At 38.2% G+C, this 19,714-nt stretch overlaps 1 protein-coding gene across 2 annotated transcripts; it reads right to left on the bottom strand.

Moving 5' to 3' along the window:
* Nucleotides 1–9,176, bottom strand: LOC119189269 (the record flags this gene model as incomplete). 2 transcript variants are annotated; one of them, XM_037438429.1, is given in 9 exon segments in its annotated part: nt 1–65; nt 446–577; nt 777–1,016; nt 1,385–1,512; nt 2,410–2,502; nt 2,818–3,035; nt 3,379–3,516; nt 5,379–5,520; nt 8,633–9,176. In XM_037438429.1, coding segments are annotated over 9 exon segments (1,630 nt in total), but the record flags the coding sequence as incomplete, so codon positions are not given.
* Nucleotides 9,177–19,714: the final 10,538 nt, after the last annotated feature.

The raw sequence follows: 19,714 nt of genomic DNA, 5'->3' as shown, positions 1-19,714 counted from the left end.
AGTCCACCTCCATCCGCGTGTGACTGCGCGTGGGCAGATCTGGCGTCTTTAACTCCAATTTAGATCTGAAAATGACGAGAATATATTTATGTTGGAAATTTTTCGCTCACATCGCTAATTAAACTAAAACTCGAAAGAAATAATTAAGTTTCCAGATATATATGTGATAAAAAAAACTTATGCTATACAAAGTGCTGCTGAAGAAAAGCCTTTACCACTTGAAAAGTCCTTAAAAAACTAGTGATTTATAGCACCATCAGATATCAAAGATACCATTATTTCTGCGTTTACTTCTAACGAACAATCGAAAATTTTCACAAAATTCCATTTATAATATTAGTAAGAAGTCAAATGACTTCTGTACTGGTTTACTGAAAAAAAAAAAAAACTTTAACCAGTAAGATGTGAATGGTTCTGACAGTTGTTATGCCGCATGCACACGAACCTTGGGGTGTCTGATCCCTCAGTGTTGTCGTTGCTGACCCACTGACTTTTACTGGGCGAAAGACGTCCCGTCGTGTAGTTGAATGGCGTTGAACGGATTTCGAAGTGCAAGTGAGCGCCGATTACGCGGAATCTGCAACATGATTGATAAAGATTAGTAACAGACTTGCAGTGGGTTATTTTTATCAGTCTAAAGCTCAATTTTTCATGATTTAAATTCAAAAAATAACTGGATCAGATAATTGTTTCGGATTTAAAACATGTAAGGACAATGAATACAGCTTGATTGATTAGAATGTCGTTTTTACAAAATATATTGAACTTTCCCGTACCTGACTCCGGTCAGCACGTGTCCTTCGGGCGAATCTAGTTCATCCAGATCGATGGCTCGTTTCTCGTAAGTCAGCGTGTGGTAGTCGATCCCGTCCATCATGCCAGGGTCATTAGGATCAAATTTGTTCACCGGCACCCAGCCTGACGGCTCCACCGAGCCGCGCTCCTTCAGCGTGCCCTCATGCACTTGTAAATGGAACACCCGTCCGATCTTCACAAGACGTAAGCCAGTCACTACCCTAGAATTTATCACAGTTATTAACAAAAGCGGTTTGCCAATTTTGTTAATGTGAACACCCGCACACCCATGCTATGAGCACTTTGGCTTTGATTCAGCATATTTATTACTAAGTGGATAGTCTATCCATCTACAAAAGCAGACCGTGATTTACAATAGCGCGAATGCAACCCCATGCAACTTTTGAATTAAGTAAACTAAAAGAATCTATAAAAAGCACATGCAATCGAATATCGAAACAACTTTTTCAAGATTATTTTAATATCCCAAATGTTACGATGAAGTTTTGTAAAATGGCAGCCGCACCAGGCTCTAAGACCTCAACATTTACAATTAGTCAGTGAGCCCTTTGTCCCGTGAGGTACTGACTTGTTGTTGGATATATCAGCCGTCGCTTCTTTCATGCTGAAAAAGCGCTCAGAACTGTTGACATCGTCTTCGCACAGACAAAAGCAATACGAGCAGTGTAGAAGGTTCCATCTCCACCAGGAGTCCACCTTTGAAGTAATAACATAAATATAATTAAAAAATTATATTATTCCCTCTTTATTACAATTTTTCTTGAATGTGCATGGAATGCCTCTTTGGGAAGGTCATATACATCTGAAAGCCTCTTATTTTGTTGGTATTGTGTAAACTTAACAGACAAATTCAATCATATCACACGTACTGGAAGCCATACAGTCACTTTCTTAGATACATCATGCAGCGCAACTCTTAAAATAAACAGCCTACAAGCCGAGTGTGCGGGTGTCCTAGAAACAAATGGCTAACTTGTTCTTCTTCACGTCGGACGTGGCATCCCACAGGCTGAAGTATCGGTCTGAGTCAGTGGCGTCGTCACACAGACACATGCAGTACGAACAGTGCCAGAACAACCAACGCCACCACGAGTCCACCTGGAGAAACTCTTGCGTCACATTCATATTGCAGAAGACAAATTGGCGAATCCTTCTCGCCATTCATAATGGGAGCAGTCAACCCAAAAGACTTAATTTGGGTAAAATCTCTTGCTTCTTCGTCGTTGAATATTAGTGAGATGCTAATCAAGAAATTTAATGCTTAACGTGAAATGTTTGTCTATGACTTAATTTAAATACTCTATTATTATCATATCGGATAAGGGAAACGTAATTATAAGGCGTAGTAGTTAAAGTTCCGTTTAGTCTCGTGGTCGAGTATACAAACACGTTCAGTAATATGTGAACCTTGGTCACATGTTAGGTCATGTGAGATAAACTCGACCGCAAATCACTCCGGAGTTATCAAAGCTTATGTTTGAATGTTTGTTCCAATTGTTTGCACCAATAAATTGTATGAATGTGAATGATTGTGACACGTTTGGTACATTATAATCTATCGGAATTACAAAGTTGAAGGTTCGTGATAATCACCTTGGTAGTGCCGCGCGAGCAGCTTCCAACATTGCCCAATTTACGTCCGTTTTCGTATTCGATCCATTCGTAACGCCTGTTGCTATTGCGACTCTGCAATTTGGAAATACGTAAATAATTTCAGTTTGCATTGCCAGAATTGTTATTGAGCGTCATAGGAAAAATGTGTTTTTATTCTTTATCTATTAAATTTACTGCCTTGGTAGCGTAGTTGTATTACGTGCGCAATACGAGCAGTTCTCTAAGAACCCGAGTTCGAATCCCAGATCAGGCAAAGTGATATTTGGGTTATTCTGTTCACTATCAGCCCGGAGTCTAGAATTTGTGTCAAATATGGCGATACGCTCGCCTCCTGTCACACCAGGAGGCGGAACACTCTTGACGATAAAATGTATAATTAGTACTTACCGCCGGGCACACCCACATGTCCGAGTCTAGGTACTGACAATCGATGATCCTGCCCCTACATGGTGTCTGCTTCGCGCAGAACTGATCCATGTAGCAGCCGTGCTTCTCTGCCAGCGTGTAGTGCGCGCAGTTCTCCTTGCATGTACCATCCGTGTTCATATCTACTTCGTTCTCCACGTAGCCCTGCAGTAGTCGTGTCACTTGCTCGTACGTAGATCCTGAAAATTGTAGGATTTGATTGATTGTTTTATTGTTATTGGTCGTGAGTTGTGTTTAATATTTCAGGACGCAGTGTAGACGCAGTATAGGAGATGCTATATGATTCATAGTCCTGGCTCATTCTAGCTCCTCTGGGGACACGTGAAAAACAATGATTCCCTGACTAACGTTACAACGCTATATAAATATAATATTCATCAAAGAAGGTCGATCAGCTTTAGGGTATCAGTACAGAGGGAATTACTATTACACGCGTTTGATAACATTTACAATTGTCTATATAGAATATTGAACACTTTTGAAACAACAACATTATCATCAACGTCTGCTGGCAGAACGTACCTTCAATATGCATAGGCGGATCGCACATGTACAGATCGCGACTGGCTTCGGATAGCGCACTCTTGGCGACTGCTGCGGCCTGCGCGGTCCTCTGGCTGTACCTCTGCCTCGTCAAACTCGCCTCTTGCGTGAAGTTACCTGGAAATCATGTTTTTATTCCTTTTACAGTCTTTTCTAGGTTTTGAACAACTTAATAGTTTATGTTTCAACGCCTTATTAATCCGTAATCTTAACAAAATTAACGTTACCCACTAATTTGTATACCTAAATAATTAATTTGATTAGCTTCCTTAAAACAATAGCTAGTAAAGAACTGGCATTTTTGGAAACCGGTATTTAAGGCTTGTTTGTCTAGATTTGTGCAAATTAAAATTCTATATCTTTTTGAGAAACTTTTTATCGATAAATTTTTAGTCATTGTGTTCCCAGATATCATATGAAGGTGTACCTAGCAGCTGAATCAATATACATTTACGAACGGAAGGTCGGGTCAATTGGCGAAGCCACATTAGTTCACGATGTTTTGCTTGGTCACTAGTCGTACTGCTTTTTAAATGTTCACTCAAATTGTATTTTACTACAAAGCGAATTATTTTTACGTTTCAGTTTAACAGCTGCCCCACATCTGGCCTTGCTGTTCTTTTGTCTATAAAATGCTTTGTACATAAATATCTAGCTTGTCACATTGCGCTAAGGTTAAAATTTGTGTACGCATTTCAATTTTCTTTCAAACGTGCTGAATAATGCTTTATTTTAATTATGAGCTGACGGTAGAAAAAACCGTGTCGACATTTGCTGTAGTTTTTAATTACAGTTTTTTGATGATAATATGCGGTACATATTCAGGTTTAATAAGTTACATTAACTAGACAATCTAAGTAGCGCTGCAATCGACGAGCCTGTTATCTACACTCATGACTTTATGTGTGAATATTTGAGTCTGTAATTTACTCCCTAATAATCAGGACATAAGGCAATTTTAATATTATTATAACTTAGAGTATAATTTGTGGCACACATGTATTCATCAATGACAAAAGTTTATACAACTTTTATTGCATTCCTTTGTTTGCATTGTCCTAAACAAACAATTTTGCTCATAAGTAACTAACTCCAATAATAGCATTATTAATTAGCGTATTTTATCGCTTTGCTTGCGGTTTTGATGTTGCATTAAACAGTTTTATATCCCCGAGTTTGGAGTCGGTGATGTAAATGCAATGATATTAAATTATCATTATAAATATATAGGTATATAAATATATAATAATATTGTTTTGTTAAATTATATTTAAATGATGTCATTGACGCTATTTTAAGCATCGGTAGGTACTTTATTCAGAGTTTAATTTTCGCGAGTTATTTGACCCTATTAAAGACAAAACTACCTTATAATATATGAATTTTAATATCGAACTAGAAAGAAAGTTTGTTATCAAGAATTACGTCCAAAACTATGAAGCAATTAAAATTACCGATACTCACATAAAGAAATGTAACTTCACGTCTGCATAGGTATAAGGGTATATGGATAAAAATGTGATACCTAGTGCATTAGGATTATTTTGCTAGGAACATATAAAAAGTATGATACTTGGTCTCAAGTCTCAACTCAGTGTTATACTCGTCTCTTACATGCATTTTACATTATTCTTCACTCCTAAGCTAATGTACACGATTATCATACTAGTCTGCAGCCATCATACATTCAACTGTGCAATTAAACAGGTTTTATCTAATTATAACGACACGCGTGACGTCCGCGCCTCTGTAACAATGACCTATTTACCGTCTACTATTATAGTCCCAATCTAGCCTCTTGTTTCGTTTCCAGTTGGAATTGTTTCGCTGACCGGCGTTAACACTTTCCGTTTGGTGCTATTATGACACTTATTATTTCTTTAGTAGGGGACACACATAAGCTAATGGTACGTCTGATGGTAAGTGACCACCGCCGCCCATAACTAAATGAATTATCGATACTAAGTATCTGGCGTTACCTTTCCCGTATATCCTGAGCAGCATCCACGAGAATTGCATCATGGCGTAACCCTTGATCTCGGTGAGCGCGACCGTGTTGTAGATATCGAAGATGAGCTGGTGTGGAGACATGGCAGCCGTGCATGTTTCCGAGGCCTCGTCCTGGAAATAATTAGGGGGAATGAGTTATATTTGCGAAGTATTTTGGATTGGCTGATTGATTATGGAAGGGGATGTAGGATTTTCATAATTTCTGGAGGATAGTTCATCGTCTGTTATGTTATTAAGCCGAATTTATGTAGATCGCCATCAGACCTTTGGGAGGATTGTCGGAGACATCAGCAATCCAATACCCCTCAATTATTCGGTAACGCGTCCACAAACTATAGTATTGTTCATATACATAAACTGTTGTTATCATAAACAAATTTATATACATTTCCGAAGTTTAATCATATATCAGGTCTCAAATACTTTATTCGTAAATATCGTGAACCGCGATGCTTCATGGAAATCCTTTTACAAACATTTTAAAGAACAAAACTTACACATAGTCAGTGATATTACGATGAGTAATAACCAAACAATTTTATATTTGCATCATGGTGTACGTAAGTTCGTGACAATGAGGACAATCATCGTTTCTGTAGTCTAAACATATTTATCGTATTGCTAACGGCACTCAAATCAGAATACGAGCGTTTCCTTTGCATTGTTATCTATGAGACGTTTTGTGAATAGTCTGGGTTTGACATTGTATGCATACGATGTTTTAAATTCCATCAACTCTTGATCATCGTTTTTGATACTTTCTTGAACAACTGAAAGACCAATTAGTAAGTTTATAATACACTACGTATAGACCATAGCAATTGACAATCCTACTAAGTCCTTATCCCCATTCATGGCACATTTGGATAACTTTGAATGCACGTGGATCTCAATTCTCTTCAAACTGTAAAACATTAATTAAAATTTTACGTTTGTTTACATTGTCTACTCATTATAACAATAAAAGAGTGTTATTGTTTTGCCGATCACAATGTTAATAATGAGCATTCTCAGCTGCATCTGACGATAACAGTACGTGGAAATACGCACAACGCGTGTCATACTGAACATTCTGATTCACCTAATTGATACGAATTTGTAACGTAATAATCATGTTACTTTGTCCGTGTAATATCGCGTAACAATTGTTCATCATGCTAGTATTATAACTAGCTTCTGTTTGCGACTCCGTCTGTATAAATAATTGGTCTTTACCGGTTTATAAATATGGCGTTTGGTCTGTGTAATATTAAAGTATTCGTTTATGTGTTAATTTTTAACAAACATATGAGCATCTTTGACTTTTATTTCTGCAATATTATTTAGATTTTGGGTAGATGGCTGCGTAATTTGATTAAGAGGCCGCTGAAGTATTTAACCTATCTAAGCATCAAGTTTTAATAAAGACCCGTCATATATCCATTGCCAAGAATACTGTAATCGAGTGGGCCATAATATATCCCTGTTCCAAAGGAAAACTTGATCGCAGATGTAGTTTCTGCCTTTGCCTACTGTTTCAAGGATACTTGTGTAAAAAGGTTTTGTGCTCTCTATACGATTTTTTTCCTCAATTGTCCAACTTATTTGTTTTAAGTACGTCGGCCATTCCACATTAGATATATTTTGTGGTGAAACAGTATCCGGTCGCTTCCAGTAAACATACTGACTAATGTCATGCCTGACTTCATGATACTCAGCGGTAGATATGTGTGTGCAGCGGTACCACAGAATAAGCTAATGCTTTAGGTACCACCGATTTGTTCATTTCCCTTGTCCGTTAAGCAGTGTATAAGGACTGTTGAATTCCATAACAAATATCATAATTACAATACATATAGAAAGTGGTTCGGTGCGTCAGTGGCGAAGACTTTTCTGAAACTACTAATATGGAGATACGGTGAATGCGAGGGACTTGCTAGTCTCGTCATTCAATTATATCGAAATTATCTATTTTAACATAAAACCCGATTGTGCAAGAGGTGGATAACTTTTAGCACTTCGTGCTGCACGCACATGCGCATTTATAACACTAGGCCATGTCTGTTGTGAACCTGAGATGCTGAGAACTGTTGTTTACTACTATTTCGATTTTTATGATTAATATCCATGGAGAGACACTTGAAGATTATTATTTTGGGTCTGAGTATTACAACCGAATAAAATAGAAGAAACGATACAAAACATGTAGGTATCTTAAGGGTCAGATTTTTGTGTGTGTCTGAAATTGTTATTGTAACAAACTCATAAAAAGTAATGTTGTTTTGCTGCATATTATCATATAATATATGAAACCCGCGAGAGGCAGGTCAGAAATATTTATATAAATTATACCTTATCAATCGTTGTATCGGTATTGTTATTGTTTTATACATCTACGTTATTTCTCTACATATGGAGTTTACAGGCTGTGTAGGATATACTCATACGGTTTGCACGGCACCAGATTCTTTACAGAGTATTGAAAACGGGCTAGATTGTTATACGAAGAAAAGACATTTGGATGACTTCTTTGAAAAATTTACGGTCTGATCACACATTGGAGTGGGAAGATATTTTATTGGGCAAGAAACAGGACATTTAGAAGCTATATTGATAAGTCGATAAAGATTTATTAAATGATTGTTTAAGCATTGCGTTTGCCTAGCACGTGGGGGAAATGTTTATTTTGCATTATAGAGATCAAGGTCTGCACAACTATAGAAAGGTCTGTGTCACGAGGACGCGGACAGATTGATGGATGGACGATATTAATTCAACATAAAATTTTTGGATTTGGAGTGAAATACAGAGATTGTTAGGTCCCTAATGTTGTTTTTACTTCTTTTGTTGTCACACAAAGGCCTGTCATCGAACCATAAAACGAGAATAATATCCTTTGTCCCTAACGGTATCGCAAGGGGAACGTTGAAAAGGTCTAATTTTAGGAGCAAAGTAAACGCCCCGGACGGCGGCCGCGCGAGCGCACCCAATTTGTAAAAAAATAACAGTTATTACTACGCTGCTATATTTGCGTACGTTTCTGACTACCTTTCTTTATGAACAGTTTGAATGTAGAAATGCGGCTACGTTAACGCACGGTCCCGTGTGGTGTGTCATAGGCACAGAAGGAAGTAACTTTCAGTGTAAATATATGGAAATGTTTGAGAAACAGCTCGGTAACGTCAACCGATTAATGTAAACACGGTGTTACATATATCCCACTCGCGTATTGCGCGTCAAATACCTCTTTAGCGGAGAAGAACAGCGCTCTGTCGAGATGGGCCAGCAGGTCGTCGAGCTTCTTCATCGCGTACCTCACCGACGACCTGGGGTCCTTGAGGATCGCCTCGGCCATGTCGAGCCAATCGCGCGTCGGCGCCGGCACCGCGCCCGGAGTCGCCTGCCGCCGCGCGAACTCCACGAAGCTCTTGTACAGTCCGTTGATGATGTGCATCTTCTCCAGCGCCGTGCTCCATATCCAGGAGCTCAGCTGCGGCTGAGGCGCGTACGGCACGGCCTGTATCTCATCGTCCAAACCGACAAAGGCCTTTGTGAGTTCGACGTCCCCGCCGAGGCCGCTGTCTCTCCACGCAGGGTCGACCACATTCTTCCACAGATCGCGCTCCAGCAGGTAAAACTTGGCACGAACGTTGTCCACCGGTGATAGCTCCGTGGCGGACGCAATCGTGAACAGCGCAATAAGCGCTGCGAATCTCATTGTGGCGCAGTGTAATGGTACCGTTTGTGACGCGGCCCGAGTAACACTGACGGACGCGGCGAGGGGACCGGCTGTACGTGGCGAGTGGGGTCGGTGTAGTGAAGGCGCTCGTCGGTTACAGCGCTATCGATACTCTACACATTCAAATAACTCCGATGCGTTTCTCACAATGAACAAATTTCGTGTTTGTTTTGTATTATCAATGAGTTTGCGTATTTTGTCCTCGTTGTTACGCTTAATTAGTGTTTATCGTAACCGAAAGGAAATGCTTTGCTCATTTTGGTACGTGGCGTTGTTTCTTGGCCGCTTGTTTATCGATGTCATGGTCTTTTAATATTTTTCTTTGTATTGTAAGGATGTTTTATATCAATATAATATAGATGAATTATTGTAATTTTATCAATAAATTTATCAAATATTAGTGAATTTACTATTAAAACATTTGACAAAATACATATACTAATTCTTATTTGCAAAACATAGATAAAACCCAAACGTTAACTTTCGAATGCAATTTGAATTAGCACATTAATTTATATTCATTATAATTAACAAAAATTTTAACATATACAATATTGTAAAGTATAAAACGTTCGCAAAATTATCGTCTCTAAGCACACACAAGTATAGAAATACATAAAGTAACTTCCATTTGTTTTTCCTCTCTAATTTACATAAAATATACAATATCCGTTCACTGTAAACTTCAATTACTTAATTAAATTACTTTCCTCCATGTGACCGTGTATCGACATCGATTCGTTCCGTGCCTAGCTGCTCTCTCGGTCATTATTGTTAACGGGTCCAAAGTGTTCCTATGCACTGGTAAACACATTTATTGCAACTACGATAAGGTTTAATATAGCTTAACGGTTGTTTTGTGGTATTTTTGCACCAGTTGTTACTCAGAGTTTGGTGCTCGGTGTCAGCTGGTGACTCCCGCGCACGGGAGCGTAGGGTTGTCAAGTTTTATAAATATTAATTGTCGAGTACAATGAATAGAATGAACACTGTTTAGTAGTAACGCAATTTTTTGAGCTTTCGCAGAGTCATAAATTACTTAAAGCTTTGCAGTTTTTCTACACTGAAAATCAAAATAAAACACATAAGTATAAACAATTAATATATCGCGTTTTAAACAGACACTTTCGATACATTGTATCCGAATCAGAAAGAAACATGTAAATACCTACGAATGGTACCATTTACCTTATGTATCGGCAATCAAACCTGCGACCTCTTTTTATTTATTGTCAACTATGCCAAAAAGTAATTTTTGGCAACCCTTTTTTATGAAACCATGTAGCTATAGACTTGCAATGATAGAGGGCACTTATATTCACCGGTCATACGACCCAGCGTTGACGCCCGGGATGTACAGCGTCCGGGCGAGCGTCAGGTCGAGTATGTACGGCAAGTGACAAGCGACAACCCTATCTCATTCGGGAGCGTGCGACGCTCGGCTTTTTGTTGCCACTGGGACCGACGACAACGGTTCAACGATTTGTTTTGTTTCACACACGCGCATACGGAAACGTGTGCGCTCGTATTTTGTATTGGCAAATTATGTGTGATGTATTCAAGTCGTGTTCTGCGCAGGCGCATCGAGGACTCACGGTGGGATTTGCGATTTTTCCGTATATGAGTTTACGCTATATTACTCCAAATGTAGACAAAGATCATACAGTACATTGGGGTTTTCTTCGTAACGTGACAATTCAGCCCCTCGCGACATAGGTCGTGGCAAAATATATTGTGATATCATTTTGAACGTCAATAAATAACTTGCGACTGTAAAACACATCAATTAATTACCTTCCCCGCTTTTAAAACCCTTCTAGATTTGGGAATCGAATCCACGAACTACCGGTCGACAGCCCATATACCTCTACTATACAAGACGATATAAATATCACAGTTAATTTGATAAACTGTATATTTAGACAGCAATTGGTGTTACTCCTAATTGATATCCCGGTCACCGGGTCGGCCTCAGAAGCCCAAATAGACGGATACACGACTGATTTACTTACGTGTGATAGAACAAGCAAGGAGACTTATCATACTAAGTGTTGGACAAGCGCAACACAGTGCAACGTAGTGCTTCGTAAATTCAAACTTCTGGTAGCGTTATTAATGGGCCGTTGTGACGATTATGAAGCGACATGCTCGCTCATCTCGTCCTTCTGTTGTATAATAAAGTAGTAATAAGAATCAACAAAATAATAATTACTGTATAAAACAGATAAGTAGTAATAAGAACAAAAAAATAATAATGGTTATCAAAGTCAATGATACAATTTCACTGTGTACGTTAACAACACAGAATACCGAGAAGTTGCCAGTTCCGCGCGGCGCGGCGGATATTACAATTACGTGATGTCACTGGCTCAACGCACACTGTATACATATAACAGTTTACAGTGTGACAACAGTCACACGTCTAATGTGTGTCATTGGTGAAATTGAAAAAAACATATAGCAGCATGGCCTTCTCTATCTACAATTATATGCAAACGTGTAACACGTTTCGCTAGCTATCTTAAACCTAAAGGACGTTAAGGACGACATCATAACATAAAATCCGTAAAATAGTTTTATTTTAGTGTCTAGCACTCGTTTGAACTTAAGAAATCATTTTGCTGTAGCCAGAACTCAAAGTTGTACTCATGCTATTTGGTCGTGGCCTGCTCGCTCCATAATACAGTTGTAAGCGCAGTGTTCTAACCGTTTATAAATCTACAAAGCCGTAATACATCAGGTGTTACTTTTCGTGAACATGAAACAGGATTACATATTGTATTTGCGTTTGTATTGTGCCTTGTGTAGCGGAACACGGCACGCGGCTCAGTCTCGCAGACTATTACGTCACCGGCCGACTGGTCTGTAGTGTACCGGTTGTGAGGCAACTGACACCGGTTCGGTTCCCGACTGGTTTCTATTCAAGTGTATGATGATATTTTAATGATTGTTTTAAAATTTCCTAATTTAGTACTTAGGCCATAAGTTTTGAAATGTCCTTAATTGACTTTTATTAATTAATCTGTATTCATTTTGCTTTCTTTCTTCTTTCTCTCTTTCTGAGAAGTTCTCTATAGGAATTTCGAAGATGTGTGAAGTCTACCAATCCGCACTAGGCCAGCGTGGTGAACTAAGGCCTAATCCCTCTCAGTAGTAGAGGAGGCCCGTGCTCAGCAGTGGGCAAGTATGTAATACAGGGCTGATATTATTATTATTATTATTCATTTTGCTTTACTTTGTTAAACTTTTTATATTACAACGAGCCTAAAATAGCAGTTCAGTGGTCAATGCCCTGTACTGGATACTATATGATAGAACTTATATCTCAGTGACGGCGAGACACCCTCCATTATCCGCCCCTTATCGCTCGCCCCCTTCGTTAATCGAGGGCGTGCTCGTGCATGCATTCGCGTCCCTCACGAGACAATCACATTACGCGAATTAAACGCCCGTGTCGACGCGTTGATGGATTTCACTCATCTGTTTCTAGTAGTCTGATAATAATTAACATATTCTGATTGCTATGGTTGCAGATCATGAACTAAGCTATGGATTATGCGTCATTTTCTCATCTATGCAAGCGAAATTACACTAACTTAGTTATTGGTCGCAGCCGCCTTTAGCATTTAATAGTTAATTATAGTGTATGTAAATATGTGACAGTTATGCAACTCAATCAATGTATAGTTATTACGGCTATGTGTCATTGTTAACTATAACGAGTGACCCCTTTATCAAGAACAGTTATTTATCCACGTTAGCAAATCATTGTTACGTCACTTTCTTCATTATCCGACTTCATCCTTGCGTTATATTAATGTGAAAGTTTGTGAACATGTATGGTTAGAACTAAAGGTAAAAACTTGAAATAATTTGACACATAGACCATTTCGTGGACCAATAGCTAGCTTTTATTCCTAGTAAAGGACAGTGTACAATGGGACTTATAAACGGGAAACGTTGCAATCAAAATGTGTTAAACACTGAGCACGCACTCCTATCATACCAACCTATGAAACAACGTACCTCTGCGGTCGCCACAATTGTGATCGCCTCTCTTATGTCCTAGCAGAGCAAGTATAAATCGAAACGTTAGCAATACATGACTCACACAGTCGATATCCGACATCGGACAATAAAACACCTAAAAAACTTATCTGATTTTGCATAAACGTATGAATATTATTTATTGCTTGCAAAACGTTAAGTGTAGTGAGTCATAGGTATTTTCGCAGACGCGAGAAGGAAGGTTACCTAATGACAAATGGTGGTCATCGCCTATAAACAAAAGAAATTGTGGATGCTTTGCCGAACTTTGAGCGGGAAGAAATTGGCCCACCATGATGCTTCCAGAAAACGAAACTAAATTTACCTTAGTTGCTTTCACGTGAGGAGCTAGGGAACATTAATCAGCCGGTTTGCTGGAAATGCTGTAAATGCGTATTTAGTGCTTAAGGGATTAGGTACTATAATTCATTATTTTAGGAACAATATGATTTGCTTTTTGTATAGTTTTACATTGAACAATTAATGAAATTACATTAACCGCCCTTTATTTACAAGTTTCTAAGTAATTAATTGCTTTTGAGCGCCATCTATATTTTTCCCTTTGAAAGTGTAGTGCAATGGAACCTGCATCATCGCTTACAGATGGCGTTCGTATCCCCTTTATATTAGAAGCAAAGTCAACTGAAATGACATATTTTTTATTGATCTCTTTATTTAATTTATTAATCTCCTCCCTGGCTTAGTTTGGCAGCATATTTATTATATGTACCCAGAATTTCGAAGTTCGTTTCTCGGGACCAACAGTATCGTTTTAATTATTAATTTGTGCCCGGTAAGGCGTTAGGCTGAATGGTCACCAAAACATATTTTGTTAGAAATATCTCTGCGCTATGTAGGTGCATCCCTGGCTTCTTCGGGGATAAAATATCATGTCGAGCGAGAAATAAAAGCTTTTTAGCATCTATAACGGGACTGTATACTTCTATTTTTATTAATTTCATCATTACAATGCTATAGGTATCCTTAACCATTCAGATGTAACGTAATTTTGCTATACGACACTCAAAATATAACCTGCAAGTGTCATGACACATTTCCGATTAGTCGGCTATGTCCGAACACGATCCGGGTTTCGGTACACACAGCTGTCAATTGACGCTGTTAACGACAATTAAGCTCGTTTCGACTGCGTTTCGCCCCTAGCATTAGGCTCTTATTAGGCCACTGGCTTCAAGTAGTCAGTAATAAGCATAGCACTGAGGGATAATGTAGCTTCCTATGACTAAAATCGGATAGTACCTAACAACAGAGATTAACGCGTTCAAACTTTAATCAACTATTGGGCTTGGTTTCATCGGCATGGATTTATCCCCAGGATGCCAAATCAGACCATATTAGCGGGAATGGCTTACTCGAGGTGTTGGACCCCCTTAGTCAACGATATCAAAGGCTTCATAACAAAGAGGAGTATATACAAAAGTGAATACAATGAAACTTTTACTGGTGGTAGGTCTTTCATAATATGTGAGATTCCGCCTGGGTAGGTACCACCGCAATGCCCATTTCTGACGCCAAGCAGCACTGTGTAATCACTGTTGTGTTCCGGTTTGAAGGACATTGTAGCCAGTGTACTACTGGACATAATGAGACTTAGCATCTCACGTCTCAGGATGGCGAGCGCAATGGACTACCAAACAATACTTTGAAATTCAAGGTTGGATTGTGTTCTACTGTGTAAGGGCGATCGTATCGCTTACCATCGGGCGAACGGCAAGCTCGTCTCGTCATTCAAAGCAATAAACAAAAAAAAACTTCCATTTCCACGATTTCCGAATTTACTTTCAACGAATATATAAACATCAAAAGTTCTTCAAAAAACGTTCATATGTAAAATATTAGTAAGGTTTTACTATTTAAATTGTACTAGGGCGGGACAGGTGTATAAAAAGTCTCAGCGCCCAAACGTTGCCCCCGGAACAAGTTTATTTATTGGGGTAATTTAATAATCCAGATCGTTTTATGTGATGCCTTTAATCTCGGCGCTGGATCTATAAAATTCATTGGATATCGGAAACCTCTCATTAATCTGTAGCGTGTTTAAATTTTTAATGTAAATAGCATTTTTTTTGCTTTTGTTTTTCTTTTGCCTTTCAATGTCAGTAAAGTTGGTATAATACATAATTGGATATATATATATATGTCTGTAATTATTTTGCTATTTGCCTAACAGTTGATTGCAGAGTCGATCTCGAAGATAGGCACATCTTTAAATATTATAACAACGATTAAACAAATACTCAACGCGGAAATACACTTCATCTGAACCCTTTATCAGTCATAAAATGTGTCGTTGCTGCACTATGTGACAGCTTTGCTAGACGTTTTAGATAAACAAAAATAGTTTATAATAAAACACCGGAAATAACACGCGATCACTAACTACGAGTGAGACATGCGGCGATACTGTTAAGTCTTTTTTATATTTTTAACCGGCTTTCTTTTTTATATTTTTGCTCGCGGCTTCGACCGCGTGAAGGAGTTTTTCGGGATAACAAGTCCCGCTATATATTTTCCCGGGATATAAAGTAGCCTATAACCTTCCCAGGATCTTAAACTATCTCCATACCAAATTTCATAAAAATCCGTTCAGTAGATTTTGAGGAAATCGATAACATACAGACAGACAGAAAATGGGACTTTGTTTTATAATATGTATATGTGTAGAGACAATAAAACTCGAGATACATTGACACGAGATAATAAAGTATTTAATGGTGTCTCTGATTGATTTCCCAATAAAAAGAATAAAATTCCATAAAGGGCACTAGGCGATATAAAAATATCTTTAATTGCTGCGGCGACAATAAAATGTATATCGAATATTATTAAGTACTTTGTGCGTATCTCAAAAATTATGCTGAGAGGGTACTAGTGGGAAGCGTCTATAAAACCCGATTCCTACCTTCCCTTTTTCCATTCCTACGTTTATTGGACTACACTGCATTCTTTACTTGGCACCAGAAGCAGTGCAGTTATCACCGAGCCTGGATAAAAGTCAGTTAACCTATGAGTCAGAGGAAATAGAGGTGATAAATTTTACGTTTATAAATGTCTTCTGGTTCAAGATACGGTCGGACAGGCGATAATTGACCGACGAGGGAGTATAATAAAGTTCATTTTACACTGGTCACGTTGGGTGTCATGATCGTGATTTATGCGTTAAGTTTTATCATAGATTTTACTAAGCAGGTGATGTGGTATCTGAGTAGATGTTGAAAACTATGTATTGTTTCTTAGGAATAGCTGATATACGAATGTCGCAAAATTCTAGTGAAAGTTAGTAAGTTCTTTCTTTTATTCAAGTATTTACCTCTTTACGGTTGTTAGTATTTTTTCTTTACATGTGACATTTAGACATTGCTTCTTGTCCGATTCATGATTCTAGATCAGCGGAAAGTATACTATGGATTTTGATTCCCTTGTGAAATCGCAAGATATGCCACATAAACAGTCACATGTTTATGCGTTGTATTACAAGTTTGATTTTTTTTATTACTAAAAGACTCCGTAGTCCTGAGTATTTGATATACATTTCAACTTAATAGCTTTGTACGTTCTTGAGCAAAAGGGTCTTTACCGACAGACTGGCAAACAAAATTGATCCTATAAAGCTTCCTTTTGTACGGAACTTTTAAAAAATACATGACCCAAAACCCATTCAATTTGGCAATACAGTGAATGAATCGTTCGCGTCGTGTCATTGTATACACGCGTTAATACTTTGCCAGACGGATCAAAGTTGCACGAACCATGACTCAGGCATAGCGGTTGTCGTTCGGTAACTGTTTCTTTGTTTGCTTACCCATAAAAGGCAACATCCATGTTCTAAATAGAGATGGGTTTTGATGTTTATAAGATCTTGTCAGTCCTTACGAAGTTTTGTAGATGCAAAGAGCATATTTACATGTTATAAAAGGCAAAGTAAATTCATTCCCAAGCAATTAGGGTGCAAAATCGGTATTATATTATATTTAGTAGGATTACGATTCGAACACAGGTACTCGTTTATAACCTCAGTGCGATCATACTGGACCACTGGATGACATTAAAGTAATAAAAACACTACAGTTATCATTCTGTTATTTTATGTATTCCGAGTAGGAACGACTATTATACCTACTTCTGCTGCGCAGGACTACATCTATCTGGCTCTCAAGTTTTAACGAAACTGATGCAGTAGTTTTGCCTTTTACTGCAATTGAATGACGACAAGAGCATGCCGCTCGCTGATGAGATTCGCTTTAGTAGGATTACTATAGGGTATACAATTGGTTTTAGTTTTAATACCGTTGCCAAAATACGCTATACTTACTGTCTCACGAGAAATCACCACAAATGTTGCAATTTACCGAATATCAGTATTATCAGTGGGGTTGAAGCTCACGAGCCGCCAACGATGGGTTCAACGTCTCGCGATGGATGCGTGTAGGGGAGTTTACTCGCCGCGTGTAAAGCTTTTCATTAAACTGTCGCAGTTAAACACCTCTTTAGTATAACCTCGACTGCACACGACCGACATATCGATTTGCAGTCTGAAATGTGCTCAATTAGAAACGTGTTTCGCTAAATTGTTGTTTTCAATAATAATGGATATAAAACATTTATTGCACTCGGAACACTACATTGGTATTGCAGAAAAAATATATATGGAAAATAATATTCGTGCGATTTGCGTTGATTGAACTACATAAATAGATATTGTTCGTTTTGTACATTTTGATAGAAACGTGCGTAGACTAGCGTATGTATAAATACAGGACGTGATCTGCGTGTTAACTTTTATACAAACCTGTTCAAGAGTTTTCTGCCTTTGTTTCTTAGGACATAAATACATCTTGACCAACTTTATCTGTCAAAATATAAGATTTTTTTTACTGATGCTCCGCTCCTTTGGGTCATAGTGTGAAGTTATATACCTTATAGCCTTCCTCGATAAATGGGTTAGCCAACACTAAAAGAATTTTTCAATTCTAACCATTTGTATCTGAGATTAGCGCATTTAAACAAACTAACTATTCAGCTGTATAATAGTATAGATTAGGAAGGTTACTTTAGAAATACCCATGTAATATCGAGGTTTAAAAAAATATTAACAAAAATAGACTTTATTTCACGCCCATTAACTCTTGGTCTCTCGTGAATCGCCGGCGAGCCAAGACAGCTACATGACATTTGCGTGTGTCACGGGATTATAACCTTATACTTAGTCTGGCCATAAATACTGTTACACTTAATTATAAAAAAATATTACATTTGAATTTCGAATCTGTCATTTTTATACGATTGTTCATTGTGTTTTCTCATTTTGGCGCCAATACATTGTAAAATATTTTGCGATATTAAAATGGTGTGGGGTGATAAAGAGAACCGAATCGCTGTGATAGCATTACACAAAGTAGGTATGGAGCCAAATGCAATTTTAAAACTCTCCATACACTTGGTATTAGTAAAATGTTTGTGTACCGGGCTATTAATAGGTACAATGAGACCTCCTCTGTTTGTGACAGAAAAGATCTGGCCGTCCACGTAGTGTTCGTACGAAAAAGGTGGTCAAAGCAGTAAGGGAAAGAATTCGAAGAAATCCTGTCCGAAAGCAAAAGATTTTATCTCGGGAAATGAAGATAGCACCTAGAACCATGTCGCGTATTTTAAAAGATGACTTAGGACTTGCAGCCTATAAGAGACGCACTGGCCATTTCTTAACTGATAATTTAAAGAAGAATAGGGTGGTAAAATCGAAACAACTACTGAAGCGGTACGCAAAGGGAGGTCACAGAAAAATTTTGTTTACGGATGAGAAAATTTTTACAATTGAGCAACATTTTAACAAACAAAATGACCGTATTTATGCTCAAAGCTCTAAGGAAGCTTCCCAATTAGTCGACAGAGTGCAACGTGGACATTATCCGACTTCAGTGATGGTTTGGTGGGGTGTTAGCTATGAAGGAGTGACTGAGCCATATTTTTGTGAAAAGGTATCAAAACATCGGCACAAGTGTATCAAGATACCATTCTTGAGAAGGTAGTTAAGCCCCTTAACATCACCATGTTCAATAACCAAGTATGGTCCTTCCAGCAAGACTCGGCGCCGGGTCATAAAGCTCGGTCCACGCAGTCTTGGTTGGAATCGAACGTTTCGGACTTCATCAGAGCTGAAGACTGGCCGTCGTCTAGTCCCGATCTTAATCCGCTGGATTATGATTTGTGGTCAGTTTTAGAGAGTACAGCTTGCTCTAAACGCCATGATAATTTGAGTCCCTAAAACAATCTATACGATTGGCAGTGAAGAATTTTCCCATGGAAAGAGTGCGTGCTTCTATTGATAACTGGCCTCATCGTTTAAAGGACTGTATTGCAGCCAATGGAGACCACTTCGAATAAGCTTTTTATATTTTTAATTGTTTTATATTTATGTATTAAACTGACACACTGTAAAAGTAATAAATGTTATTTGCAGTTAACAATTTTCTTTTTCTTTATTACAATATTTATGGCAAGACTAGGTATACTACATATATA

Source organism: Manduca sexta, chromosome 14 (genome assembly GCF_014839805.1).
Source record: "Manduca sexta isolate Smith_Timp_Sample1 chromosome 14, JHU_Msex_v1.0, whole genome shotgun sequence".
NCBI classification, from domain to species: domain Eukaryota; kingdom Metazoa; phylum Arthropoda; class Insecta; order Lepidoptera; family Sphingidae; genus Manduca; species Manduca sexta.
This window is presented reverse-complemented; position numbering and strand designations above follow the sequence as displayed.